This window comes from Neovison vison, chromosome 9 (assembly GCF_020171115.1).
Source record: "Neovison vison isolate M4711 chromosome 9, ASM_NN_V1, whole genome shotgun sequence".
Taxonomy (NCBI): Eukaryota; Metazoa; Chordata; class Mammalia; order Carnivora; family Mustelidae; genus Neogale; species Neogale vison.
Window position 1 is genome coordinate 10,050,588 of NC_058099.1, and position 27,694 is coordinate 10,078,281.

Genomic DNA, 27,694 nt, shown 5'->3' on the forward strand with positions numbered 1-27,694 from the left:
TTAGAGGCCAGCCATGTTTGGCCTGCCTGAGTCAGCCTCAGCGGGGTCTGCACTGTGAGAGGGACAGAGCCCACCAACCCCTGTTAGCATTGTGCTTCTGGCTGGTTGGCCTGGGGAAAGTAGGACCCTTGTTCTTGCCAGGGGCCACAGGGACAGGGCCTAGCTCTGCCAAGGCTGGGGAGCGGAGGCCTAGCTGAATGTGTGTTTGTGTTTGGGAATTTTTGTCGAAATCTGTGTCACCAGCAGTGGTTTGAGAGCTCCTTAGAGTTATCTAAGCCAGGTGAAAGGCCCTTGAATCACCTGGGAGAAGCCATTCCCTCCTGTCTCATCCCTCTGATCATATCAAGGTCAACGTCCACTCGCTGATGATTTGTCGTTTATACCCCTGACATTTGCTAACCTTGCTTTCTGGGCCAGAGATCACAGGCACAGTAACCACAAGAAAGCCGTAGTGCTGCTTGCTTTCAGTGTCCCGCCCCAGCCACCTTGCATGGTGGCCACTAACTTTTTTTTTTTACTATTGTAATTTTCCTCCTTTAAAAACTCATTCTTGTTTTTGCTGACAGCTTTTTAAGATTCCCTTTGAAATACAATTATTTTAGTAAAAAGAATGAAATCATCCAGGGGCGTCTAGGTGGCACAGTGGGTTAAAGTCTCTGTCTTTAGCTCAGGTCATGATCCCATGGTCCTGGGATCGAGCCCCACATCTGGCTCTCTGCGCAGCAGGGACCCTGCCTCCTCCTCTCTCTGCCTGCTTCTCTGCCTACTTGTGATCTCTGTCTGTCAAATAAATAAATAAAACCTTAAAAAAATAAAAAAGAAAAAGAATGAAATCATCTGAAAGAGAAATAGTAAACCATACTGAAGATGGTCAAGGGGAATGGCAGAAGTCACAAGGAAGGTCTGTACAGGAGGGACAAGTTTGGGAAACGTGAGACTAAGATGCTCAGGGCCCACGTCCCCAGTTCCCTGATACTCTTTTCCCCAGGAAAGCAATTCTTTTTGTTATTAGATGTCTGTGTTATGAGGAGGAAGCAGACCATGGCGTTTAGTCAAGACTTTCAAATGGAGTTTTTGATCATGTATTTATTTAGGTATATGCCACCTTGTTGCAAAAAAAGGTATTGTGGCAACTTACAAACATAGATAAAATACAATAGAGTAAAAATAAACAGATCAGGGTAAAAGTTAAAGCAGAAAGCTAGAATGACATCAGAGTCCAGTTGGTGACTCAGTACAATTATTAAAAGTAATCTCAAATTTGACTTTGAGGTTCTCAGCGGCCAAAGCAAAAGAGAAAACACGACTCGTTACAAGATTCCTAACAGGGAGTTTGGGGCTTTGGTATAGAAACAGACCTGGTTCAAAGCTTGACTCTACTACTTGCTAGATTCAGGACCCTGAGCAGGTCGCTTAACCTCTCTGAACTTGAGGTTCATAATCTGTCCGGGGGAAAGTAATGCCAACCTTGGGGGTTCCTGGGTGCATCAGTGAGAACATGTGTCAAGGCGCCTTCTGGCTCTAGGAGGGTGCTGCTTGGGTCCTCAGCTGCCCTCAGTCCTCCCTAAGCTGCAGGTCTTCAGCCACAAAATGGAGTTGACATCTGTCCCCTCTGTCAGTCCCTAACCTGCTCAAGCATGCAGCATGAAAGAGGCAGAGCCAGATTCCCAACCCAGGCCTCCCTACCTCCTACTCCCTGACAGCTGTCCTGTGCTGTGTGCTCCTGTCACCAGAGTGGTTTCCAATGCCGTCAAGGAGAAGATGATGCTTTGGAGCTTAGAGGTTTTCAGGAACATTCAAATGATTCCCAGGAAAACCTTGGGCTGCTCCCAAGGCAAAGCCCCCTTCTCTCCTCCACAGACAGAGCAAATTAAATGTCAAGGGCTAGAAATCTCTAGGGGGTAAGGTGGCAATCGAAACCCCTTCATGTGTTCAGAACACCAGAGACAGTTTCCTTTGCCTTCACATCAAAGGTCAGAAAGAAACACTGGCCCTCCCCAGTCCAGGTCCTTTCTAACTTGAAGTACCTGTGGCCAAATGCAATGAAGTCCATGACAAAAACCTGTCCCTGGCTCCCATCAACAATAAAATCAATTCCAATTGTCTTAGAATTATTTTCTCTCTGTTAACTTACACTTGACTTTGTTCCAAATGTGATTGGAGGCAGTCCTTAGCTTGGCATTCAAGGTTCTTTACAAGCTGACCCCAACCTCCTTCTTGGGTGTCCTTTGTGGATGCAGTTTGTGGCCTGGGTACACTTCTGGAGCTGCTCCTGGAGTGCCATGCAGTTGGCAAACAACATGGACCGACGAGCCCTGAAACCCCGATCTGCCACAGACTAAGTTGCTGTGTGACCTTGGGTAAGTCCCTTCACCTCAGTTTCTTCATCTATAAAATGGGCGCATTCCGAGTATAGACCTTCCCTGTTGCAATGATGCAAGAATACACACCCGGCAGGCTTGGCCTACCCAACACTCAGTCAGTGGTGATGGTTAGATGACCTGGTTTTGAGACTCGGCTCCCCACTAAACTGCTTTCATGACAAATGACCCATGTCTGGCTTCCAGTTCGACTGTCTGTAAAGTGAGGAAAATAATTCCGTCTACCATAACCCCCCCCGCCAGGCCTGAAAACAGAAGGGGCTTTGGGAAGGTTTGGAGGCCGCAGCCAGCATCGCCTTCCCCTGAAAACAATCTTGCTTGTCCTTTCGTTTTCCCAAATCCTGTCCTTTCTAACTTTCCCTTTTTCTCAGACTAATGAGCAAGAGGAGTCTGAACACTACTCGCATGGTTAGGCTGTGATATCATGAAAGACACAGTCTTGTAAAACCCACACCCAGGGCCAAGGGAAACGCAGCCCCCTGAAGGAACTGTTCAGTGGAGGCCACTGGCGTTGGGTGGGGGAGGCTGGCTGTGTCCACCACTATGAGTCAGGCCTTGCTCGGCTCTCTATCACCACTCCCCTTAATTTCAGGAGTGAGTTACAGCTTAAACAAAACATCACCTGACGATGCCTGAAAGAAATGTCTTCTGCACAAAATGCTTTTCCTTATTACTCTTGGGTGTGTGGCTGAATTTTCTAACATGGCAGCTGAGCATTCAAATATACAGATATGCAGGAGCTGACACGGGCACAGAATGAGGGGAGCAGGCTCAGCAGGTGGTGTAGGGATCAGCAGTCAATATCTCAAAGGATGGACTGGGTGCTCAGGAGTCTATGGCCTTCCCAGGCAGAGCGGCCTCTAAGCCGGAAGAATAAAGGAAATATACAAAGCCCTTCTGGAAGATCAGTTGTGTCCTGTTGCCCAGTGTGGCCCCAAGCTACTCTCTAAACCTCTCTGGGCTTCTTTCTCCTTTGGTGAAACAGGGAGTTGGCTTGAAGGTCTATGTCCAGTGGGCTGTCTGGGTCTGAGGCTCGGGGAGCCACCAGCGGTGCCAGCAGAGACAGCCCGCCTGTGCATCCTCAGCCCCAAGGCCTGGGCTCAGGGTGGTCCTGGCACCAGTAACTCTGAAACCTGGAAAACCCCAGTCCATACTCCCCTTCTTCTTCCTTCCCAGCATCCACCCTCTAGGACTTCCGTGCAACCGTAAGGTCCAATGCCTCCCCTGGACCCAACTGTTCAGATCTCAGTCTCCCCAGCAATCCCCACCCCCCCCACTCCGCAAAACAAAAAACAAAAAACAAAAAACCCCTGCTGGGCCATTCTACCAAATGACTGGGTGGGGACTGACAAGGAAGAGGCAATCTGTTCTGTTCTGTCCTGGCACCACCCCAGCCCTGGGTCTAGGGTCTTGCTCATGGCAGACCTGGAGGTATCCCTGAGTACATATAGGTTGTGGGTTCAAAGGTCCAGAAGGAAAGGACAACATGGACCCCAAGCCCCAGGGCTCTGGGAGTTGCTGAGGAGAGGTCGTGTGGCCCGGGTATGTGGCCAAAGCCAGCACTCAGCGTGGAGAGGGAGCCCTGGGGCCTGGCCCAGCCTCCCACCCTGGTAGAGTCGGGGCTGGCAGGCAGCTGCCTGCGGCCTTCTCAGCTGCTGCTGCAGAAACAAATGACAGCACTGAGGAGGAATACGAGAAAATAAACATGAATGTAGAGGGAGGGGAACTTGGAACAGGGGCCGGTATTTTTCCTCGGGGTGCGGTTTCTGCTCGGTGGCTGGGTGACCATGGAGGTTTGGAATGTGGTTGGACAGAGGGTGAGGTGGGGTGGGGGGTGGCCAAAGGCAAAGAGCAGGGACATTAGCCAAGGGACCTGAAGCCCAGGGCCACCAGCAACTCACCCAGAACGGGGGCGTGGGGTGGTACACGCTTGGGGGCCTCCAACAACACTCATGCGGAGGTCCCTGAGGCCTCTGCTTTTGAATGGTCCCGGGGAAGGGAGACAGAATTGAGAGAACAAGAGAAACTAGAGGGGTAGGGAGAGGCCTGGAGGTGTAGGGAAACATGGTCAGGTCTCCTTCTCTGTAACATAGACTGTTGGGAGGGTTTGGCCTGCCTGCTCCAAGCTGAGGCTATTTAGGCAAGGGACATGGTCTCTGCGCCTCAGTGTCCTCATCTGTGAAACGGGCTTAATTATCCCTACCTCTGAGGCTGCTACTGGGAGGAATGAATGGGTTTGTGCATGTGAAGCTCTTGGCATAGTGCTCTGCAAGGGGAAGGGATTATTAATCCATCGGATGCCAAGGAAGCTTTATCCTGGCTGCCCCACGTGCCCAGCACCTGCCCTGGGCCTGGACCCCGATAAATATTTGCTGGCGGAACCCCCTGCAGGAGCTGCTGTGGAGCCACGCCCATGGCCACGCCCACAGCCACGGCCACGCCTCTCCTGTGAGCACAGGTCCCGGCTCAGACCACGAAGTGGAGGGTGTAGGTGAGCTGGTGGCCGTTGTCCCAGGCGTACAGCACGCGCTCCTTGGGGTTGTAGTCGATCTGGGTGGTGAAGGCGTGCTCGTTGAGGAAGGGCAGCTGCGGCTGGGCATCGGTGCCCGTATGCGTGTCGAAGGCGTAGGCCACCTGGCCTTCCTTCCGGTTGTAGGTGTCCACGGCGTACAGGATGCCGCAGACCAGGAAGCAGTTCCCGTAGGAGTTCCGCCGCAGTCGCGTCCTCCACGTGGTCTCCCGGTGCATGGACAGGTCGCCGGGGTCCAGGCGGCTCAGCACGATCACCTCGGACTGGGCCTCGTCATGGTCATCCGCGGCGGGGTAGATGACCCACAGGCCGCTCTCGTCCACGGCGAAGTCGATGTCTGAGTGGCCGCGCCACTTCCAGGGCGTCGTGTCCTCGTAGACCACATCGGGCAATAGCGCCCAGGAGGCCACGAAGCGTTGCCGCAGGTCGTACTTGATGATGTTCTTGGTGAAGGCGCGGTTGTAGTAGAAGGCGCCCTGGTACACCACGTGGCCCGTGCCGATCCAGTTGTAGGGCAGCTTGTACACGTTACTCCAGCGGCCTGTGTGTGCAAGGCAGCTGCTCACACCGGGGCAGGGCCAGGCCTCCCAGGGTCCCGAGTACCCCAGTAAGCAGGGGATACAGAGCAGCCTCTGGGCCCGGAGCTGGGCTGATCATCTTACCACCTGCGGGTCCAACCCCCACCCCCTAAGAGTTGGCAGGTACTGTTAGCATTCCCCTTTGCCAAGGAGGAAACAGGATCAGAGGATTCAAGGTCACTGGGTTATGGAATGGCACAGCCAGGATTTAGACAGCCCCTAGGCTTTGTCTCAGGGCCTTTGCTCAGGCTTTTTGTCTGGACTGCCTTTCCCCATCCGATCTGCTTCAGCAATGCCTCCTTATCTTTCAGAGCCTTCCACCAATATTTCCTCCTCCAGGAAGCCTTCCACACCTCCCGGGGCTTGAGTGAGGGCCACTCCTCTGGCCTCCCATCACCCTTGTCTTGGCACTTTTCACTGGTGTCCTCCACACCAGCCTGTGAGCCCCCTGGGGCAGGCATCAGGTCCCTTTTGACCCGGCAAAGGAAGGACTTTGGCTGTTCCAGGCCGTACTCTGACTCCATGGCTCTCATGATAAATCCAAACTTTAATGTGGCTCCTAAGGTCTGCCTGAGCCTCCTCTCTCCTTAGGCTTCCCCCACCTCCCTTCTAGGGCCAGCCTGCCTCTCATTGCTGGGCCTTGGCACACACTGGGCCTTCTGCTTGGAACACTTGGCCCTTTCCCTTTTCTATGGCTTCTTTCTGCTCTTTCTCCAGGGCTCAGCTCAACATCAGCTCCTCCTCTGGGAGGTCTCTGACGTCCAGGCTTGGGTTCCACAGTCCCTCGAACTCTCCCTCAAACACTACACTGGAGTTATTTCCCAAGGTCACCGCCTCTCACATCAGACTGCGTTTCTGGAGGGCGGGTCAGGCCTAAATGACCCCTCCCCCATCATGCCCCAGAGCTGATCACCCAAATCCTGCCCTTCCTTGCGCAGACTTGCAGCTCTTCTAAGTCCTGGGGCTCTGCTCACCTATAAAACAGAGTGATAACCCGCCCCCCTCAGAGAAGTAAGAAGCTACCACGAGCTGCCTCACACGGCGTGATGTGCACATAGTAAGTGCTCAAGAACAGGAAACCCGAAGTATTGCTCCTCTTGATAGTAAGTTAGGCTCCTGAGGACAGGACCTCGTTCATCTTGTTTGTTACCTCATTCCCGCTCCCGGCTCCAGCACACAGGGGGTGCCCTCAGCTGCCCCTCGTGGGGGGTGGCTGATCGTTTGGAGCTAGGCCAGGCTGGGAGTCTGGACCACAGGAAAGCACAGGCACAAGAGGGCCCGGTCTCCATGGGAGACCCTTCTCAGGCCACCCACCCCCGGCCCTCGTCCCCTCTCCCGGCTCTCCAACCTTGCTTGAAGTTTTCCAGGTTGCGGAACTCCACCAAACTGTTCCCATAGTAGTAGTTGGTGACATAGATCCTGTCATCTTTTGCAGCGGGGTCCTTCATCCAGGCTCCCTCGTGGCGCCCGTAGCTGTTGTGCCTCACGGGGGGGTCCACAGCCCGCAGGGTGCCCTCACAGCTCAACTCTCTGCCTGTGGGGAGTGAGGGGTGCAGCATGAGGTCCTCGGCCCCAAAGGCCCTGGAGCCAGAGCAAGTCCTGGGAACATCATATGGGTCTTACTTAAAACCCCTCCCGATATTTTGTTTGCAACCTTTTTTTTTTTAAAGATTTTATTCTTTTGCTTGAGAGAGAGCACAAGGAGGGGAGAGGGGCAGAGAGAAAGGGAGAAGCAGGCTCCCCACTGAGCAGGGAGCCTGATATAGGATTGATCCCAGGACCCCTAGACCATGACCTGAGCCAAAGGCAGATACTTAACTGAGTGAGCCACCCAAGCGCCCCATACTTGCAGCCTTTTCCCCACTTTCCTTATGATCAAAGCAATGTCTGATCAATGTAGAAAACAGAACATTCAGCAAAGGAGAATGAGGAAAAGAAAAATAATGAAAAATGTCATTATCCAAAGAAAATTTTAAACATGTTTTGTTTCCATCTGTTTCTTTTTTTCCTTTGCATATGCAGTCATGCAGATGTACTTAAAAGAAATCATGATTTTTCTGAATATACAGTTTTATGTATCCTGTTTTTTCCCTCCACTGAGCAATTTCTCACATCATTAAATGGCTTTTAATGATGTGATTTCAAGGCTCTACCAGGCCACCAGACAGCTGTGCCCCAATCCCCTTGGTGTTAGGCCTTCAGATTATTTCCAGTTTTCTGACATTGGAAATGGGCTGGGGGTGAGAGGCAGGTAAGCGGCAGCTACTGTCCATACCGCTGACAGACCCTTTAGGAAAGCTTCCTGGAAGCTGAATGCACTCAGATTCAAGTGGGGAATGGGTTTAACAACACCTGGAGGTAGCAAGATGCCCTCCAGAAAGATGAGCTTGATGATTTTTTTTTTTAAAGATTTTATTTATTTATTTGACAGACAGAGATCACAAGTAGGCAGAGAGGCAGGCAGAGAGAGGGGAGGAAGCAGGCTCCCTGCTGAGCAGAGAGCCCAATGCGGGGCTCGATCCCAGGACCCTGAGATCATGACCTGAGCCGAAGGCAGAGGCCTCAACCCACTGAGCCACCCAGGCGCCCCAGATGATTATTTTTTTAAAGATCTTATTTATTTATTTGATAGAGAGAGATCACAAGTAGGCAGAGAGGCAGGCAGAGAGAGAGAGAGGGAGGCAGGCTCCCTGCTGAGTAGAGAGCCCGATGTAGGGCTCGATCCCAGGACCCTGAGATCATGACCTGAGCTGAAGGCAGAGGCTTTAACCCACTGAACCACCCAGGCGCCCCTGGGCTTCATGATTTAATGGGAAAGATTTCTACCGAAAGACACACGCCAAAGCTACAAACATGGACATAATAAGATAAAGAAGTGAAAATAGTTGCCGGATTTGATGGTGGGATGCTAGCTGACGTGTTAGGAAGGATTTGTTTAAAATACTACCTGTTGGGGGCACCTGGATGGCTCAGTCTTTAAGCATCATGATCTCAGGGTCCTGGGATGGAGTCCCATATCGGGCTCCCTGCTCTGCGGGAAGCCTGCTTCTCCGTCTCCCACTCCCCCTGCTTGTGTTCCCTCTCTCGCTGTGCTTCTCTCTGTGTCAAATAAATAAATAAAATCTTTGAAAAAAATACTACCTGTTTGACTATTAATGTCCTCAAACTTTCTTTCGTTTTTAAAAGATTTTATTTATTTATTTATTTGAGAGAGAGAGAGAGAGAGAGAGCAAGCGAGAGAGACAGAGCGAGCAGGGGAAGAAGCAGAGGGAAGAAGAAGGAGATGCCCCACCGAGACGGAAGCCTGATGCGGGGCTTGATCTGGGGGCTCCAGGATCATGACCGGAGCCGAAGGCAGTTGCTTAACCGACTGAGCCACCCAGGCGCCCCATCCTCACACTTTTTACAAAGGATCAGACAGTGAAGATTTTAAGCTTCCCAGACCCGTATTCTTTTCTCGCAACCCTTCCAAAATGTAAAACTGTTCTTAGCTCAAGGGCCAGACAAAACCAGGCTGCAGTCTGGGTCTGGCGCATGGGCTGTAGTCTGCGGACCCCGTGACGCTTACTCACCTTGGCTCGGGACATCTGCGTGTGAAGGTGGCTCGGTGGGCTGGGGCCGGGTGGTGGGAGTTGGGGTAGGGGTGGTGGCAGGGTCGGAACTGAGAGTGCCAGAGGCCAGGTCTGCTCCCTCTGAGGCCCTGGGCTCAGCCTCATCACGCTCTGCGGAGTTGGGCTCCGGCGGCCTCCCTTCTGCCCTGGGCGGCAGCTCTTCTAGCCAGGAAGCACCCTTGAGGGCGTTGTCTGTGGAGAGAGGACTCTGTGCTCACGTCCTGTGCTGCCACCCAGGGTCCTCCCCAGGCCCACCTGGCTCCCAGGTCTGGGGCCATGGTGGAGAGAATGGGGGAGGCCCTGAGGAGGGAAAAGCCCCAAAAAGAGGGTGGTGGGGAGGCTTGGTGCTCAACAGACCGGCTCCAAGCCCCCCAGCTGAGTGACCTCAGCCAAGTCCCCTGCCTCGGTGGGCCTCAGCCTCCTCTTCTATGAAACGGCAGCCGTAAGGCCCACTAATCATAGCAAGAGTCGTTAGGCTCTTGCTATGATTAGAGGAAAAGGTATACAACATTTGCACAGGTCCTGGCAAGCATGAGGTGCCAAACATGAGCCCCCTTCCCTCCTAAGTGTCAGATACTTTGTCCCGATTCTTTCACACCCCAGATTCAACTCTAGGAGGGAGAGACCCTTGCGCCCATTTTACAGACTTTCTCCTGGTCCTCTCCTCTGGAACCCAGCCTATGGGTCCTCTCACACAGCATTTGCCTCTTCAAGCAGGGAGGGACAGATGCAGTCAGCCTCCCATCACCTCTGGACCCCAGGTCTCCATCTCTCTGTCCCCTCACTCACCTCCTACCTCTGACCGCCAGGGTTTCTGGACCAACCCCCTCTCCCCCGGCCAAATCTCGCTGGCAAGGCCTTTGCTGAAAGGATGACTTTTTCAGCTCCCGTGGGACCTGTTGAGGGCCATCTCTGACCTACACGCTTGTCTGGGCTGGGCTGACGACAGGAAGATTCACTGCCCCACTGCAGGGCACAGAGCTGGGGAGGGCTCTCAGGCGGGTTTGGCAGTCTGCTGACCTGGGTTCCAGTCCCAGCAACTCGCTGTGAAACCTGGAGCCCGTCTCTTCACCTCTCTGTTTCCTCACCTGGATCAAGTCCAACCGTGTGTGTGAAAGTACACAGAAAACTGTGATGCCAGGGACAAAGGAGAGGGGATGGTGTGGCCCCCGGGGCTGAGGTCCCTTGACGCTGGGACAATTACCTGACTTCCCTCATTTTCTCTCCCTGCCAGCCTTCCTCTTTGCATAGGGTTTAGCCGGTCCCATGGTGGGGCAGCCCCTAGGGTTTCTTGGGAGTGGGGCACACCCTCTGGAGGGGCCTGGCTTTGGCAGCCGGCCAGGACCAGGGCCTGGTTCCCACGGGCCTCGCAGGCAGAGCCAGCTGTTTGCAGCTGTTCTTGGGCAGTGCCCAGCCAGGGGTCAGAGGCTCTGTACTGTGGGCAGGCGGAGCTGGCGGGACTCAGAGCCAGCAGCTGCCACCGGGGGATCTGGAAAGAGGCCCCTGAGCCTTGAAAGGCCAAGAATTTAGGGGGGGCTCTTGAAGGAGTCTGGTCCCTCACATTTTCACCTCCTGGCCCCTTGGACATGGGGTGGGCAGAGGGCTTCATGGAAGGAGATGGTCAACAGGACCCAGGGTGGGCGAGCAGGTGTGGGTCACCTCTCTGGGACATGAGACGAGAGCAGGCATCTGGGGAGGGTCTCAGAGGAAAAATCAGGAGCCACACCACTGGGGATGGCCCAGAAATTTGGGTACTCTTGGGATTTTTGTCTCTTGTGGGTTTTTTTGGTTAATTACTTGGTTGCCCTTCACTGTGATCCCCCCATGAAAAAATACAGGAAAAATACAGGAGTCTGTGGGCTCCTCTTTGGGGAAATAGGAAGTGGGAGGCATCCCTGCCAAGGCCACTGTGGAAATGAGAGGTGCTCCGAAGGCTCCAGAACACGTCCCAGAACCTGGCCTGGCTCCAACCCCTGGAGAGTCCCACCCCACCTGTGGCTGCTGCCTGCTCATGGGTCTTTTTTCCCACTGGACTGTGAAGTCTGTGTTAGGCAGAATCTCTGGGAGATACAGCACGTACATAGTGGACCTTCGGCCAAATCTCTAAATGAAGAAGGAAAAGTCCAGTGAGGGCAGAGACTGCTGAAAATACCGAAGAAGAACCTTGTGGCCCTTTGCATTGATAGAATCATTTCATCCCCAACAAGCCCACAAGGGGTACCATCGCATTGTGTGGTTGAGCAACAGACACCAATAGGTAACCAGCAGACCTGAAATCTGGGGCAGTTTGTAGAGAAGACACCGGGTCCCCTGCTTGGGGTGCAGCCACCCAGCAACAGGCCCCCACACCCCCAGGGTCCAGTCCCCCTCCAACTCACCGGCCACGGCCTCGGTTGCCTCCTTCCTGCCCGCCTTATAGTAGGTGATGCCTCGAATCACAGCCTGCTGCTGGGCCAGGGTCCGGGGCTTGGCTGTGGGCTGGGGGAATCTGCCCTTGCCGCCCTCCTTCCTCAACTTCTCCACCTTCAGCAGCTTCTCCTTAGGAGGTTTTGTGAGGCCCCTGTCTGCCAGGGTCTTCTGAATGTTGCCGTATTTGTTGTTTTCTTTCCCTTTCCCTCCAGCTGTGTCCTGAGCGAGAAGGGAGATCTCAGACTTGGGGGGAGGGGAAAGGGTGTTCAGGAGGTCATGGAGGCTCAGTCTGTGGGTGGGGGCCGGAAGTGGTCATGATGCTTTAGGCCTGAGGTCTCAGGTGCTTGTGAACTCACAGCTTTCCTTCCATAGTGGCTCCGTCCATGACTGGGGTATGCCTCAGTTTCCCCAGTCAGCTCTCCAGTTCCTTGGCTGATAGGTTAGGTTCCTGTTCCATTTCCAAACCACTGTGTACTCGTCCCCAGGGGGTAGATTATAATGGTTAATTCTCAAAGGAGGGAGCTGCTCACCAGATCAGCTTCCCATCCCTGTCTCTCTTGTTCATGGGTCTTTGTGGGCAGGGACGAGGTTTTCAGGCTCCAAGGCAGGGTGACCAATCCATCTCAGTGTGCCTGGAACTTTCCCAGTTTCGGCACTGAAAGTCCTGCATCCTGGGAAACCCTTTAGTCCCAGGCCAGCTTGGATGGTTGGTTACCAAGGCCATTGCCCTTAGCGCATGAAGTTTCTAACATTCTGTAAATTTTATTCTCACTTCCTCTTACATGCTTCTAATGCTGGCTTGGCACAAGAACAAAGGCCTTGTGACATCGCCCACAGTTAGGCAGAATCTCCGGGAGATACAGCAAGTACAGTCTCTAGACCTTCCGTGCTGTGGCCCGAACAGCATTCATTCTCGCCCGTGGACTTGACACGGGAATGAGCAGGAAGCCTGCCCTGGGCCAAGGCACCAGGTTTCCTCCATGCTTTATCAGCAGCGAGGCGGTCCTGGCCGCAGACACAGTTGGCCCCATCAGCACAATGTCAGCACAGGGGGGCCGGGAGGCGGAGAGGAAGAGCGCGGCCTTGCCAGTCACGCAGCCGCGGGTTCCAGTCCTGGCACAGCCCCCCTCTCCCCACGGGCCCTCACCCTACGCTTCCTTATCTGTCCAACAGGCCATGATTGTCCCTTCTTGCAGGTGACTATGTGATCATGTCTGTGAGGAAGTCGGGTTTCGGCTTTAGAAGTCAGATTTAGAGGCGGCCGGGAGTCTCCACTCTAAAACACGAGGCTGCTGTGGGGAACAGAGCGGCTGTGTCCTGCACGAGGGCGACTGGCCTACAGGGCACGGATGGCACCGAAATCCAGTCTGGACCCCCTCATGTGTAGCTATCATAGGAAGGAGCCGCTGGACAAGTTGCCCACCTACGGGGGGCTTCTCTTCATTTGCCCAGAGGGACAGCCTTTTCACCAACTGTCTGCCTAGAGGAGGGCCTTTTTCAAATATGTGTAAAGGTGTTTTATAGATCTTGGGTGACACCGCCTCGTGTGCCTGCCCACTCTGCGCTGAGCTTGAATACGGAATGTCTGGGCGTCTGCTGCAGGAATTCTGCATCCCAGACTGGGTTGGTGAAGTGGTGTCAGTCTGCAGGGTCCCCAAGACATTGCCCCCCCGACCCTGAGCAGGCCTGACCCAGCCACACTAGGGGAGGCTAGAAGTGGTTTTGCAACAGCCAGCCTTGTTGCCCAGGGTCAGGCAGGGAGGGTCGTCTCTATGCCTTTGTCTCCGCTAGTTTGGGAATGGGAACCAGAAGGCCACCACATGCCTTCCTCTCAGCAACAGTGCTCGCTGCACTGCCTGCAGCCCCGCCCCCCACCCTGCCAGGGACTCTCCAGCTGTGCTAACCCTCAGCTCCGTCCTGGGACCCCGAACCCCCATCCAGCTCGCCCTCGGGACGGAGGTCCTGGCACGCCATGTTCCCAAGCCCACCCACCTTCTGGCCCCATCACCAGGGCCACGGCCTCACCTGAGCCTTGCTAGCAGGGCCGGGGGCGGGGTCAGCGGCCGAGACCGGGGCTGCGTCCTTCTGCAGCAGCTGGAGGCCCAGGCTGGACAGCTCCTTCTTGATGCCCATCATGATGGCAGAGTGATTCTCGTAGCGGCTCAGCTGCTCGCTGAGGTGACGCATGCTCTCCTTCACTACCTCGTTCTCCCGGCTCAGGTTCACCTTGACGCTCTGCGGGGGCAGGACTCCAGGGTCTTTCTCGCCCCCTCTAACAGCCGCCACCCCCCCCACCACCCTGGAGGGGACACCCCAGCTTCTGGCATCACGCTTGGTGGCCCAGTCTCTTGAACGGGGCCCAAGGGGGTGGGGGCAGGGTGGTGGCACCCGTGGCCACGTGCTGCCGAGAGACCACGTGCTGCCGAGAGACCATGTAATTATTAAAATCTTATTTAGTAAGTGAATGAGTGAGGTTTTTCCTTTGGGCAGAGGGAGCTGGTCCCTCCTGGGCGAGGCTGTTTTCTCCATCTCCACCCAGACTTAGCAATAAGCAAAAAAAAAAAAAAAAAATTTTTTTTTTTGAGTTATCTCTTAGTGAACAGAAGCAAAGCACAGATAATACAAAACAGAAGATAATTAAAAAATCATTTCTCTGTGGCTACGGAAATCACATCTGATTTGTTCCAGCCGCAGCAGACATACTCTCCAGATTGTCTGGCTCATGGTTACATGAAGTGAGTTAACATTTCCTAAGATTACAGGAGGACGGGCCAAAGGGGGCTAATTGCAGAGCTAGTGACAGGAGAGCCTAGCATCTCCTATGTGCACAGAAAATACTGGAGCACCGTGGAAATCCAGCAACTGGTACCCTACTCCTGTGCTGGCAAGGGCCTAGCCCCTAGGACACACACACCAAACACTTTCTGGATAATTAAAGCCACTGTGACCCCCAACTTTGCGGATAGTAAGGGGTTAATCTCCTACCCTGGGGCACAGGATGCCCAGGTGCCCCCTCCCTCTGGAAAGGAAGCTGGGAAAGGAAGCCCCCACACCCGCTCCTGGCAGCTGCACGTCCCCAGGCTCCCAGCAGCCCAGCAGGGGCCGGATGCAGGAAACAGGCGGAGGCCCGGCCATGCCAGCAAAGATGCGTGCCAGCAAACCCTGAACCTGCAGCCTGGACCCCCATGATGGCCCAACTCTGTCGCTGCCCTCAGGGGCCAGTCCTGGCCACCTGCCTAGACCTCTAGTTCATTTGTACTAACCAGGAGATGCTCAGCATCTCTGCTTCCAATGCAGGTGGGCCCTGGGCCAGCCATGCTCTCTTAAGCCCTGCCCCAGTGGGCTTGGCCAGTCCTATGCTTTTATGTGGCATTCTATGTGACCAGTGGCCTTGGAGTTGTGTCATGTGTAAGTCCTGGTCTTGGTGAACTGAGGGCCATGGCAAGTTCCTGCCAGCCCCCTCCACATCCCTTTCAGACAATCAGCTGGTGCCTCAGTTTCTCCAGCCAGCCTTCCAGCCTCCTGTAGGCCTGTGAGCCCCAGTCAGATCTCTTTTCCAAAGTCTAGACCTGGAGGCCTGCCTCTCCTTCTCCCAGCTACCTTGCTGAAGTCCAGTTTTCAACAGCCAGCAGAGTAAGGCAGAATGGCCAGGGCCCCTTCTGACACAGCCCCTGTCCCCCGCCCAACCCCGACCCCGCGCCCTCCCCCGCCCCGTGCTGACGGGGAGAGCTCTGCCCTTACCTCTTCCAGCGTGTTCATCTGGGAGGCCACCTTGTGGACATAGGCGTGCACTTTCATCAGGTCCATGCTGTACAAGGTGCCCTCCAGGAGGTCCACCATGGACTGGAGCTGCCCGGGAGAGGGTGAGCGTCAGGGCAAGGGCAGAGACCAGAATCAGGCACAAAGGCTGCAAAAGGAGCCCCACCACTTGCAATGGCCTACGTGGGCCCTCAGCACCCACTAGACCCAGCTTGGTGGTAATCGTCATGGGAAAAGCCACAGATGCCATCTTCTGAGCACTTAGGATGTGGCAGGAGCTGTGTGAGGGGCTGTAATGAGCTGTTTTACTGTGTCCTCAAGACAACTCCACGAGGTGTGTAGTGGACACTGGAGGAGATCAGTCTGGATGCCCTGGGATCCATACCTGATCCCATACCTGGCTTCCATGTTCCTCCTGCTTAACAGCCTGCATCTGTGACTCTCTTCAGGGAGATGCTGTGTCCCCAGACTACCTGGAAGAGTACATCCCGCTGGGGCAGTCCTTCGGCAATGTCTGTCAGGGGCGGGCATCCAAAGGCCCAGCTCCCTAACCCCAGTGGGGACAGTTGAGCTGTCATTCGCACTCCAGTGCCCCCTGGGGCTAGGGCTGATGCCTGGCCTGAGACCCCACCCTATTTGTACCAGCTTCTCTTGGGAACATTTTCATAATAAATCCCTGGAACACGAATCACTTGCCTCAGAGTCGGCACCTAGGGACGGAAACAACTATTTCTTTTAGAGTAATCCCTATGCCTAACGTGGGGCTCGAACTCACAACCTCACGAGACCAAGAGTTGCATGATCTACCCACTGAGCCAGCCAGGCTGGCTGGTCTGGACACATTGTATTTTCATCTTGTAGAATGGGAAATTGCAGCTTAGGTGAAGTGACTTGTCCAAAAGCACCCAGTTGTTAGACGGGGCCGGCTGCAGAACCCAGATTGTATAAACCGAAACCTCTTTCCTATCATGCTTTACTGTGTTCCTTCCTGTGTTCAGGTGGGGAAGCTGAGGCCAAGAGAGGGGGAGGAACTTGCATAACAAATAGGTGGGTCGCAGATGCTGTGTCCTCCTGGCCCAGCCCCCAGCCTCCCCCTGCCCCCCGCTTTCCATTCTCATCATGGTTCATGAGAATGGGACCTTCTTTCCAGATGGCCAAGATGCCAGGAGGCTCAGGGAAACCATGGCACAAGGGGCTGGCTGGGAAATCAGCTTACCCTGGCTTCTTGAGAAGGGCAGTTCCTCCTACCCTCTCGCATGTCCCCCCACCGTGGCATAGCTCGGGGTTTGAGCAGCCCAGCGCTCCTGTCTGGCCCCGGGCCAGCTGTTTCCAAAACAGTTTGACTCCCACTCTCCCAGGGGTGTTCAAGCTGTTTTAAGCCAGAGAGCTTTTCTTGGAGTAGACATTAATCTCTAAAATGGAAAAAGGGAGTGGAGAAATCTCAGGGAAGCAGGGACCTTGAGTCCTGTCTGCTCCCCTGGAACCTTGCTCGGACTCTGAAGACTTACTCTGTACCCCGCAGGCTCTGGGGAGCCCAGTAGGAAAACCATGCACGTAGACTCCTATGTGCTTCAGCTTCCTTCCCGGTGAAACGAGTCCGTAGGGCTGTGGTAGGGAGCAGTAGTGTGGACAGCTCAGCACAGAGTGGGGACGCAGCAAGGGCTTCATGGCTATCAACAATCATGGGGGCTATAGCGGATCCTCCTGGCTTCACTCTGCTCCCTTCGTGGCCACCAAAACCAGCTTTCCAAAGCACAGGTTTGACCCTGGGTCCCTCCCTTGCTAGATAACTTGTCATGGCTCCCCATTGCTCGTGCGTGACCCTGCACTTCCTAAGCCTGGCATTCGAGCCCCCCATGGTCTGCCCCTGCACCCTCTTTGACCTCAGCAAATGTTTCCTCTGGGCCAGGCACTAAGGACAGTGAGGAGTAAGACAGACAGAAGCCTTCAGGGTCCTTTGCTGGCTGTGAAAGAACAGAGAGTAGCCGAGAGGTACCCAGATCATGACTTTGTCGAGGAGCAGATGCGGATTAGTAAACTACTCCAGCAGGGAGTTGTGTTGGAGCTGAGCTCTGCAGTAACAACACAGATTAGGCAAAGATGGCAGGAGAAGAGCATTCCAGGCCAAGGGAACAGACCAGCACGGGTCCAAGCTATAGGTGATTCATCTGTGATAAAAATAATTGCAAAAAGTGAAAGTAGACTTTTAGACTTTTTAGACTTTTTCAGATGCTTTGACAGAGACTTTTTTAAAAAAAGATTTTATTTATTTATTTAAGAGAGAGAGTGAGAGAGAGAGAGAGAGCACGAGCAGGGAAGACAGGGAGAGGGAGAAGCAGACTCCCCACTGAGCGGGCAGCCCTACTCAGGTGTCCATCCCAGGACCCCCGGATCATGACCTGAGCTGAAGGCAGACGCTTAAATGACTGAGCCACCCAGGCGCCCGACAGAGAAATTTTTATCTGTTGACTCTAACAGTAAAACAGTGGACTTGTATTTTGCATGTCTGTTTTTGCCTCGTTTTTCTAATAATTCATTTTTATGGCATTTTCCCAAAGTACTGGTTCTTATTTTTAAAAAATTAGTCTTTCCCCACAGATAGTTCGAGAAGCCCTATATTAGAGGAATTGGCAGGCAACTAGTAGGGCTGGAGCAGAGAGAGGGAAGGGAGCCATCCTGGGCCACATCCACTCCACTTGCTCTCACCAATAATGCCCTCCTTTCTTCTCTGAGGGACTCCTACCCATCCCTCAAAGCCCAGCTCTAATATTATCTCCTCCTCTGGGTTCCCACAGTCCCTGAGATATCCCTTGGCTCAGCACCAGTGACCAATCTTCGGAGTTAGGAACTGTGTCCCCAAGAGATCGGAGATTCCTCAAGGATGGGGCCATGTCTAGCTCATGTGCAGAAGGAAAAGGAGTAAAGAGGTGAAAAGCATCCACGTGCCCCCAACCTCCCCAAGAAGGGGAATCTAGAATCTTCTCCATTCTACTCACAGTCATGTAATCAAGACCAAATCACTCCAAAGCTGGAGTTCTTAGCTTGAGGGAAAGGGCTGGGGTAGAAACAAGGGAAAGGTATAGCATGGGTGTGTGCCCCCTCCTCCATGGGCTTCCCTTAACCTTCTCTCCTGGAGGGCTTCCCATAGACAGCCTCCTGATGAGGGAGGAGGAGCCGAATCTAGTGGGAGGGGCCTCAGCCCTGTCTCATACTGCCTCTGCCCCCTTCTCCTTTTGGGGTTCTCAGGTACCTGCCCCAGTCATATCTTCTCTTCCTCCTATACCACCACCTGATGAGTTAATCCCTCTACTACCCCACTCCAGTCCTATAAGGCTGAATGAAAACCACCATGGCTTCTGTGCATTGAAAAGACCCAAGGAACAATGGGCTCCAGGCTAAGAGCTGCCTAGGGACCCCTTCCATGGGCAAGGGGACACAGCAGAAAATTCCTGAGCTCAAATCCCAATGTTACCAGTTTCTCATTGTGAGATCTTAGGCAAGTCACAAGCCCTCTCTGGGCCTCAGATTCCTCCACAAGTAAAGCTGGAACAGTAAGTTCCCTTGCCAAAGGATTGTGGTAAGGATGAAATTAGCCAGAATTTATGAAAAGATTTTGCATATCCCTGTGTAAAGTATGCTTACAATTTAGTTATTGAGAGGTGGACTTGAGCAGAAGTTGGATTTGTTCCTACAACTGAAGATTGATCTATGGCCTCAGCGCCTGGAGTTTGCAGGGTCCTAGCGAGGCCCCAGAGAGACAGTGGGGTCCAGGTACTGACAAGTTAAGAGGCAACTTGGCCTAAAAGTTGGCCCTATGCCAACTTTAAGAGCTTTGGTATCCACTTAGTCATTACAAAAATAAAACTGATGTTAAATTTAAAGAAGACATTTTTAGGGGTGACTGGGTGGCCCAGTTGGTTAAGCATCTGCCTTTGGCCTCGGATCATGATCCCAGGGCCAGGGATAGGGTCCTGCATCGCCCTTTCCCTCTGCCTACTGCTCTGCCTGCTTGTGCTCTCTCTCTGTCGAATAAATTTTTAAAAAATCTTAAAAAAAAAAAAAAAGGAAAGAAAAAAAGAAAGGAAACATTTTTAGCCAAATGTTGAAGACAATTTTTCACATGTCTTGCATACAGAGGCACTGAGCATTTTTGTTCTAGGACATCATTTGTATAGGCAACAGCCTCAGAACACAAAGAGAGTATTTCCCTCGAGAGTAGGGAAGGCGTGCTCAGTGCCCATTGTAAAAAAATTTGGATTCTCTAAGCTTGGGGCTCTGCTCCTGGAAAATACCCCAGTGTGTGTGCAGGTCTTCACTGAGTCACCCCATGGGAACTGGAGCTGGGAGAATCAGCTCAAGAAAATGTAGATTCTCTGTCTGCTGTGAGTAATAAAGTCCTTTGTCTCTGACCCAGGAGGCTTGTGTCTTCTGCCAGCATCCATGAAATTGGCTGCCAAGTTGTTAGCTTACAAGTAGGGTAACATCTCAGTCAATTTTACAGTTCTTGATACCAAAAAAGGCAAAGCAGATGCTCATATGTTTGGAAGAAATTATAAAAGAAGAGGGTACTCTCAAAAGACACCAAAACTATCTAGTCCATTACAGAAAGAAAGACAGGAGAAAAGTGGTTTAGAACACATGCTTTGGATACAGCAGGATATGGTTCAAATCCCAGACCCACCAAGCACTGAGCTGGGTGTGTTATGAATGGTGTGAAAGTGCCTGGCTCGCTGTGGGGACAGTGACATAGGCTGCATGTGTCTATTCAAGCATGAGCCCTGCAGATGGCCGTGGCGTGGAGCTGTGCTCCCCAGAGGTGGTGCTTCTTTCTGATCTGCACATGCTGGTGGCTGGCGGGGGAAGGTAAGCATAAAATTCACTTGAAAGTATGGCATAGATCCGAGGCTACGTGCCATTAGGTGAGAGTTTGGGCCAGTTACTTAACTTCTCTAGACCTCAGTTTTCTTGCCTATGAAACGAGAACAGTGATCCCACATGTCCCAGAATTGTTTGAGAATTTAGAGGAAAACATGCGTAAAAAGAGCTTAGCACAACATCTGGCATGCAGGTGGGGCCTGCACAGGGGACATGTTCTTATTACATTAAAAACAATAAAATGCTACAAAATTTAAAATATTGTGTTCCGGTGCTGACAGATGAACAGGTTTGGGTAAGATACAGAACACTAAACTGGATGATAAAATATTCTGTGTTTGCTTCTTTTCTGTCTCCCACACAGAAGGCATGGACTTTGTCTGGTTTCCTCCTATATCCCCAGAACTAGTGCCTGCCTGGCTGGTGGTAGGTGCTCTCTCAACAGAAACCTGTATTTTGCAGATACGCTAGAGCGTAGTGAGCTAGCGGAAGAACGCCGCCTCCACCATTTACTGGCGAATAGTCCGAGCAAGATGTGGCTTCCCCGCAGGGAGCCTCTGTTTCCCCACCTGTGAAATGGGATAATGACAGCGCCTCCCCAGGGTGTGGATTTTCCACTGGAAGGACAGCCTGGCACCAGCCCGTGCTAGGATCTCCTCTGGGAGGTGTTGCCTTCCTCCCCTCCCCCAGAAAGCCTACCTTGAGGAGCTCCGGGGCCTGCTTCTTGAGCTTCTCCATCTTCCACTCGTTCTCGCAGGGGTTGAGCGAGGAGGGCGGCGCCGTGCAGGAGCAGCGGCAGTCGGTCCCCGAGCTCACCGTCTCCACGGTATAGTAGTCCTCCACCCGCGCCTGCCCGCTGCGCACTCGGCGGCACGCGTCCTTGCTCAGTGGCCTCATGATGCACTTGCAGCGGCAGTCGGAGCCCTCCGAGGTCATACGCACCTGGTCCATGTCACCAAACACCTACAAGAGGGGCTCAGGTGAGCTGAAGGCCAGTGCTTGCTGGAGAGGAGGAGAGGAGGGGCCAGTGGGGAAAGGCAGCAGAATCCGCCCCCCCACCCCGCCTTTGTGGGCAGGGTTACAGGTAGCAGAGGAGCTAGTAGCCCTTTGGAGGAAACAGAGTCCAGTAGCCTTAAGGTAATAATACCTGAATATATGAATAGTTGCCTTGAAAATAGTTTGGCTGTTCCTCAGTATGTTAAGTGCAGAATTGGGGTGGCCTGGCTGGCTTAATCAGAGTGTGCAACTCTTGATCTTGGGGTTGTGAGTTCGAGTCCCACTATTGGGTGTAGGGATTATTTTAAAAAATATTTCAGAGACACCTGGCTGGCTCAGATGATAGAGGATCCGACTCTTCATCTCAAGGTTATGAGTTCAAGCTCCACATTGGGCATAGGGCTTACTTAAAAAAAAAAAAAAATCTTGGGGGCACCTGGGTGGCTCAGTCAGTTACATGTCTGCTCTCAACTCGGGTCATGATCCTGGGGTCCTGGGAGCGAGTTCCACATCCAGCTTCCTGCTCAGTGGGGAGTCTGCTTCTCCTTTTCCCTCTGCACCGCACCCCCCCCACTCATGCTCTCTCTCCCTATCAACTAAAGAAATAAAATCTTTGTTTTTTATTATTTTTATTAACATATAATGTATTATTAGCCCCAGGGGTACAGGTCTGTGAATCATCAGGCGTACACACTTCACAGCACTCACCATAGCACATACCCTCCCCAATGCCCATAACCCAACCACCCTATCCCCACCCCCTACCCCCCAACAACCCTCAGTTTGTTTTGTGAGATTAAGAGTCTCTTATGGTTTGTCTCCCCCCTGAGAATAAAATCTTTTAAAAGAATCTTTAAAAACCCATAGAATTACCAATTATGGTAGGACCTAATAATTCTACTGCTAGGCAGAATTATTCTCCAAAGAACTGAAGATAGGTGTTGAAACAAACACTCCTATACAGATATTCATAGCAGCGTGATTCACAATAGTCACAGGGTGGAACCAGTCCAAATGTCCATCAGCTGATGGAGAAAGGAAAGCTGGTCTCTCCATACGATGGAATATTACTGAGCCATAAAAAGTACAGACACCTGCTACAACAGGGATGAACCTTGACCACCTGATGCTAAGCGGCAGAAGCCAGCCACAAAAGGCCACCTGTTGGATGACTCCATTTATTGGCATCCAGAGGAGGCGGACCCACAGACAGAAGGCAGATTAATGGCTTCCAGGACTTGGGAGGGGGAAAATGGGGAGTGACCGTTTAACGGGCACAGGGGTTTCCTTGTGGAGTGATGAAAATGTTCTGGAACTAAGTGTTGATGGTTGCACGACACTAGGAAAGAAGGCCTATGTGAGCTGATAGCCTCTCCACAACCCCTTGTCTTGGTGCCCTTTCCTTCCTTTGGGTCCCTCCACTCTAGCCACAGGACCTTTGCAGCTTTGGGACCCTTGTCCTGATACCCTTACCCCCGATACTCCCTTGGCCCATTCTTTCATGTTACTTACCCATTACCTCCTCTGAAAAGACTTTCCAGACTACCCGCCTCCCCTTACTCTTTGTCCCCTTATCTAGAGGCTTTGTTTTTCTTTATTATACCTATTACCATCTGAAGTTTATTATACCTATTACCATCCCAGTTAGCAGCTGTGAGATGGTGGGCAACTCAACGTTTTCCTGCCACTCCCTGGGCTGGCTCAGCCAGTCCACAGCCCACCCTGGGCTCCAGGCTCTTGGGACACAGCTCTTTGTGGCTCAAGCAAAAAAATGCCCCAGGCCTCATGGCTAATCAGCTCTCACTGAATCCACCAGGACTCAGGTGAGTTTGTGGCTCCTTTGGGCTTTCTGCCAATCCCAGCACCCACAAATGGCCCAGAGTCCTCTGGGGGAAGGGCCATAGGTATTCCATTTCTTTCTTTCTTTCTTTTCTTTTCTTTCTTTTTTTTTTTTTTAAAGATTTTGTTTATTTGACAGACAGAGATCACAAGTAGGCAGAGAGGCAGGCAGAGAGAGAGGAAGGGAAGCAGGCTCCCTGCTGAGCAGAGAGCCTGATGTGGGGCTCGATCCCAGGACCCTGAGATCATGACCTGAGCCAAAGGCAGAGGCTTTAACCCACTGAGCCACCCAGGCGCCCCAGTATTCCATTTCTGTTCTGAGCTGTCAAACACCTGTTTGAGCCCCTGGCCTCTGTCAGACCCTGGGTGACAGCTGGAGGTGTAGGAGAAATAGACTGAGGTACATTCTTGAGTTTCTCTATTATACGAGAAGCCAGCAGGATGGGCTTGGAGAGCACAGAGGAAGACACCCAAGTAAACTGCTCAGGGAGGGCCCCCTTGAGGGACATCTCCAAGGAGCAGAGCATTCCAGGGAGTGCAAACCAGATACATAAAGATGAGCAAGGGCCTGGCACCTGGGGGCCTGGAGAAGGTTCGCTCTGGGTGGTGCTTGTGGGACCCTGGGGTGGCAGGAGGTTAGGCTGGGGGGTGGCAGAGACCAGCTTGTGAAGGACCCTGAAAGCCGGCTGACGATCTTGGCTTCTTCCTGGGGAGTCATGGAAGGATTTAAAGCAGAGGAGAGCCAGGGTCAGATCTGCATTACGGGAAGCTCACTTGGGCTGCTTCATGGGTAGATGGTGGATGGAGGAGGCAATCCTGGGGCACGGAGCCCAGGAAGGAGACATCTACTGAGAGCTCACTAAGTGCTGGGCAAGTGTGGGGCAGGGGTGAGGCACACAGCCATGGGCACCTACAGCTGTGTGTCCTTGGGTAGATTCCTTAATCTCTCTGTGCCTCAGTTTCCTCATCTGTGAAATGAGGGTACCACTACTGTCTACCCAACAAAGGACTGTGTGAGGCCTGAGAGAGGGGAGCCCAGGAACACGCTCAGTCCAGTGCCAGGAGTCCACAGTCTAGTCTGTATATTATATTATAGCCGTTATTTTTACTAACAATGATCCTGAAAGGGGTTGTTTCTGTGTTCATTTCTCCATGTGGATGCGGCGGCAGATAGTCTTAGCGATGTCCTACAGACAGACAGCTGAGCCCTGGAGCCATCAAATGACGCATTCAAGGGGATTAGAGCCTGGTGTGCGTAGACCTGCAGTCCCCTGGGGGATGAGGAGGGTGGGGAAGGAGGAAGCTATGGCTGGAAGCTTTGTCCTGGGCCTTCTGTGGGTGGAGTGAACTCTGGGCAACTCCTCCGGGCAGTCCTCCTCCGCCTGCGAACGCTGACAGCCAGGCGATGGTCCCGCACGTCCCTTAGATCTCGGGCAATGCCTCGAGCCTGCCTCTCTTCAAGTCTCCCGGGCCCCCTTCCCAGCTCTGCTGCGGACTCCCAGTCACCCCCACCCACTCCCCAGTGGGCAGATGTGGTTGTGTTCTGTGTGGCCAGGCCAGCCAGGCCTCCTCCTGGGGACCCACCCGTCACCCTGGCATCCACCCGCCCCGGGCCCTGCAGCCTCCACATCAGACTGCAACATTCCTTCTCTCCTCAGATGAGGTGCGACGTCCTGAGGGGGGCGGCCAAGGCCCTGACGCTGGCCAGGAGTCGGCAGAGGGCCTCGGCTCCCAGCCCCAGCTGCCAGGAGCCTAGGCAAGGCCCTTCCTCCGTGATTGCTGAACCCCGTGGTGCTGGACTGGAGGCAGCCAAGCACCATGGCGGCGGGGGGACGGACCATGCCCAGACTCGAGCCCCAGGTCCTCCATTTCCCTGTGCGGCCTCGGCCCCTCTGAGTCTCTGCACCACCCTTGCAAGATGGGGAGGCTATGTCTGTGCCTCGTGAGCCTGTCCTGAGGCTGAAATGAGTCCATCATGCAGAGCAGCCGACACCAAACCTGGCACAGGGTCACCGCTCTTTCTGTGGTACTTGCTGCCCAGGTAGCCGCCAAAACCCTCCCTCACGTCCGCAAGCCATATTCTACCTCTCTCCTCTCCTCACAATCCCACCTTAAAGGGGAGAATCGGAGTGTCAGGGAAGACTAGAGGCTCGCTCAGGGTCACTATGAAGAGCCTGACTCCAAAAATTTGGTTTACTTGCTGTTCCTCCGGTGACCACCCTTCGGCACCAGCGGAGGTCTCCTCCAATAGCAACCGAACTGTGACGAAAAGGGGGCCTGGGGGGTGGGTCACACGGGGGGCAGTAGAGAGCCTGGGGCTCTATGTACTGGGGCTGGTCCATCCTGCCCTGGGCCCGAGGGCTGGAGCTACTGTGAAGCAGGGAAGTCCCTGCCTCAGCCTCCCAACCCCCGCGCCCCACCTCTCTCTACAGCACACGCTGCTGCCAAAGACCCCAGAAATGTGGATGGCTCGTGCTTAAGAACGTCCTTGCAAGGAAGTCCTACAATGAGATGGCAAGAGGTCATACTTGAGATTTTTCTTAAGAGAGATGGATAAATCTGGCCACGGTGGCAAGAGGGGGGCTCAAGCTGTGAAATGTTCTAGAAATGAGCAGATCCAAATTGTGTCACCTTGCGGTGGAGTCTTGCCTCTTCTCTCATGGCCTGAGAGCCCCCTGAGAGCCCGTTTCCATGTCCTCCTGCAGGCAAAGACCTCCCCCAGAGCCCACTGCCGGCTCGACACCTCCCTGGATGGCCCCAATCTGGAGCCACCCAAAGCTGGACCGGCTTCTTTTCTCAACTGATGTCTACCTACCCGCCACCCACCCGAGGCCTCTGAGCCTCTGTTTTACTCCGGACAAGCCATCATCCGATTCTTTATCCTGAACAGCCCCCACCTCTCTCTCCGACACTCCATTCCATGACCACAGGCCGAGTTCGAATCCCATTAACTGCTTCTAAGGACACAGTACCCTCCTCCCTTCTGGCTTAATCTTCCAAAAGTTCCTCTTTGATGATCGGTGACTCTCTCACTCCACAAACCTCCGTGGCTCTCTGTATCTCTGCCGAGTTCTCAACAGGGGGATGTGCCTTGCAATTACCTGGAATGCACTTCAAAAATGCAGACGCCCTGGCCTTAGTCCACACTTCATAACTCAGGCTCTCAAGTTCCCCAGGCCATTTGGATGCCCACTGAAAGCTGAGCATCCTGGAACCCCAGGATTCTGCAAACTCCTCTATCTGACTGTTTTGACCTTCACTGTTCAAGCCTGTCAGATGGAGGAGGTGCGGTGACCGGCAGCAGCGTTGTGTAAGATTCTGGATTTAAGGGCTGGGCATGGGACTTGGCACACAGGATATTTCTCAGTACTTTGTTCTAGGTGCCCCGGTCAACGGGACTGTTGGGGCAAGAATTTCCCTGTAGAGAGACCCTGTGGGGCCTGGCCTAGCCCCATGTACAGAAGGACTTTGTGTACAGAAGGACTCTATCGCTTGTATTCTCTGTCTTCCCTGAGCCTGTTTTCAATTACACCCACAGGCGGAAACTCCCAGAGTGGAGGCGCAGCAACACCTAAGCCCCCGGGACCAGCCTGGCCTAGAACATCTGATCGAGCCTGCGACACTGCCGCCTGCTGCCTGGCTTCAGACCCTCCTGCTCCCCTGGCCCAGTTCCCACAAGCCTTGGCCTTCCCTCTGCCCTTGTGGCCCTGGTCAGTGACAGGGATGACCCAAGACCCCCTTCCCACATCTGGATGCATGGAGGAAGTGAGGCACCTTTCACAGATGGGGAAACTGAGGTAGCCATGGGGAATTCTCAGCTGCATTCCAAGGCCATATAGCAGAAAGCAGGTTCCCAGAGGTCTGTGCTGCCTCGCCTGGGATTCATGTGGTTCCCTATCTGTCCATCCCAAACTCTGAGCTGGGCAGCCCCTCAGAGATGCCAGGGAAGCTGTGAACCCCTTTTCCACTCCCATGCCAGGACAAAGTACTTCCCTAGATGAAAACTCCAAGTCCTGTTTAGGAGAGACCTTGCTATAAACATAAAATTAAAACACACCGAGTGAGGAGCTGCCCGAAACCACAGAGTTCTCTGGTGAGTACTGGGGTTGAGCTGCCCCTGTACCCCTGAAAGTATGGGGCAGGAGGGGGGACTGGACCTCCCAGGAGCAGGAAGCCTAAGGAGAGAGCCAACTTAACCCGTCAGGGCCCTAGATAGATAGATTTCAAGTCCCAGGTTGGCCCTTGAAGGGCTCTCTCTCTCCCCCAAGTTCTCCGCCCCCCCCCCAAATCGGACAGGCTTGGAGAGGAAGGATAGTTATGGGGGAGGGAGAGGGTGATTATGAAAACAGCCCTCCCTGTAGAGCCAGCAGGAGACCGGCTGTGCTGAGGAATGCGGAGTAAATTCACCCATCACTTGATTTTTATTTTTCCCAGCTGGCTGAAGTGGTGTGGGCTGGGAGGTTCTGAAGGAGGCCTGTGCTGTGTCCCCCAGCTGCTTCGTCCTCCAGGCTCTAGGGTGCGCCTCCCTACCCCACCAGCCCCAGCTTGCCCTGGGACAACTAAACACACACACACACACACACACACACACACACACACGCATGCACGCACAACCTAGCAAGTGTTTGGCTGACTCACTACATAAACAGGGTGTTAGGTTTTCTTTGTCTTTGCTTTGTTTTGAGTGCGAGCCCTCCCCCACAAGCCCTACATGCA

At 53.4% G+C, this 27,694-nt stretch overlaps 1 protein-coding gene across 1 annotated transcript; it reads right to left on the reverse strand.

Annotated features, from left to right (window-relative positions):
- Positions 1-1,066: 1,066 nt before the first annotated feature.
- OLFML2A (olfactomedin like 2A) lies at positions 1,067-21,094 on the reverse strand. The gene is made up of 7 exons (XM_044264931.1): positions 20,843-21,094; positions 15,251-15,358; positions 13,535-13,744; positions 11,479-11,728; positions 9,062-9,292; positions 6,838-7,023; positions 1,067-5,452 (listed from the first exon to the last, which is right to left on the reverse strand). Exons 1-7 carry the CDS (start codon positions 21,092-21,094, stop codon positions 4,848-4,850), a joined length of 1,842 nt encoding a protein of 613 aa, XP_044120866.1. The 3' UTR covers positions 1,067-4,847.
- Positions 21,095-27,694: the final 6,600 nt, after the last annotated feature.

What these genes read in the sequence shown, in the direction of transcription:
- OLFML2A (XM_044264931.1), bottom strand. Translation starts at nt 21,094, where the DNA reads ATGGACCAGGTGCGTATGACCTCGGAGGGCTCCGACTGCCGCTGCAAG. An exon ending in GCCCTGCTAGCAAGGCTCAG is followed by an intron (nt 11,729 to 13,534) that starts GTGAGGCCGTGG and finishes CTTCTCGCTCAG; the next exon opens with GACACAGCTGGAGGGAAAGG. An exon ending in CGCAGATGTCCCGAGCCAAG is followed by an intron (nt 7,024 to 9,061) that starts GTGAGTAAGCGT and finishes CACTCCCCACAG; the next exon opens with GCAGAGAGTTGAGCTGTGAG.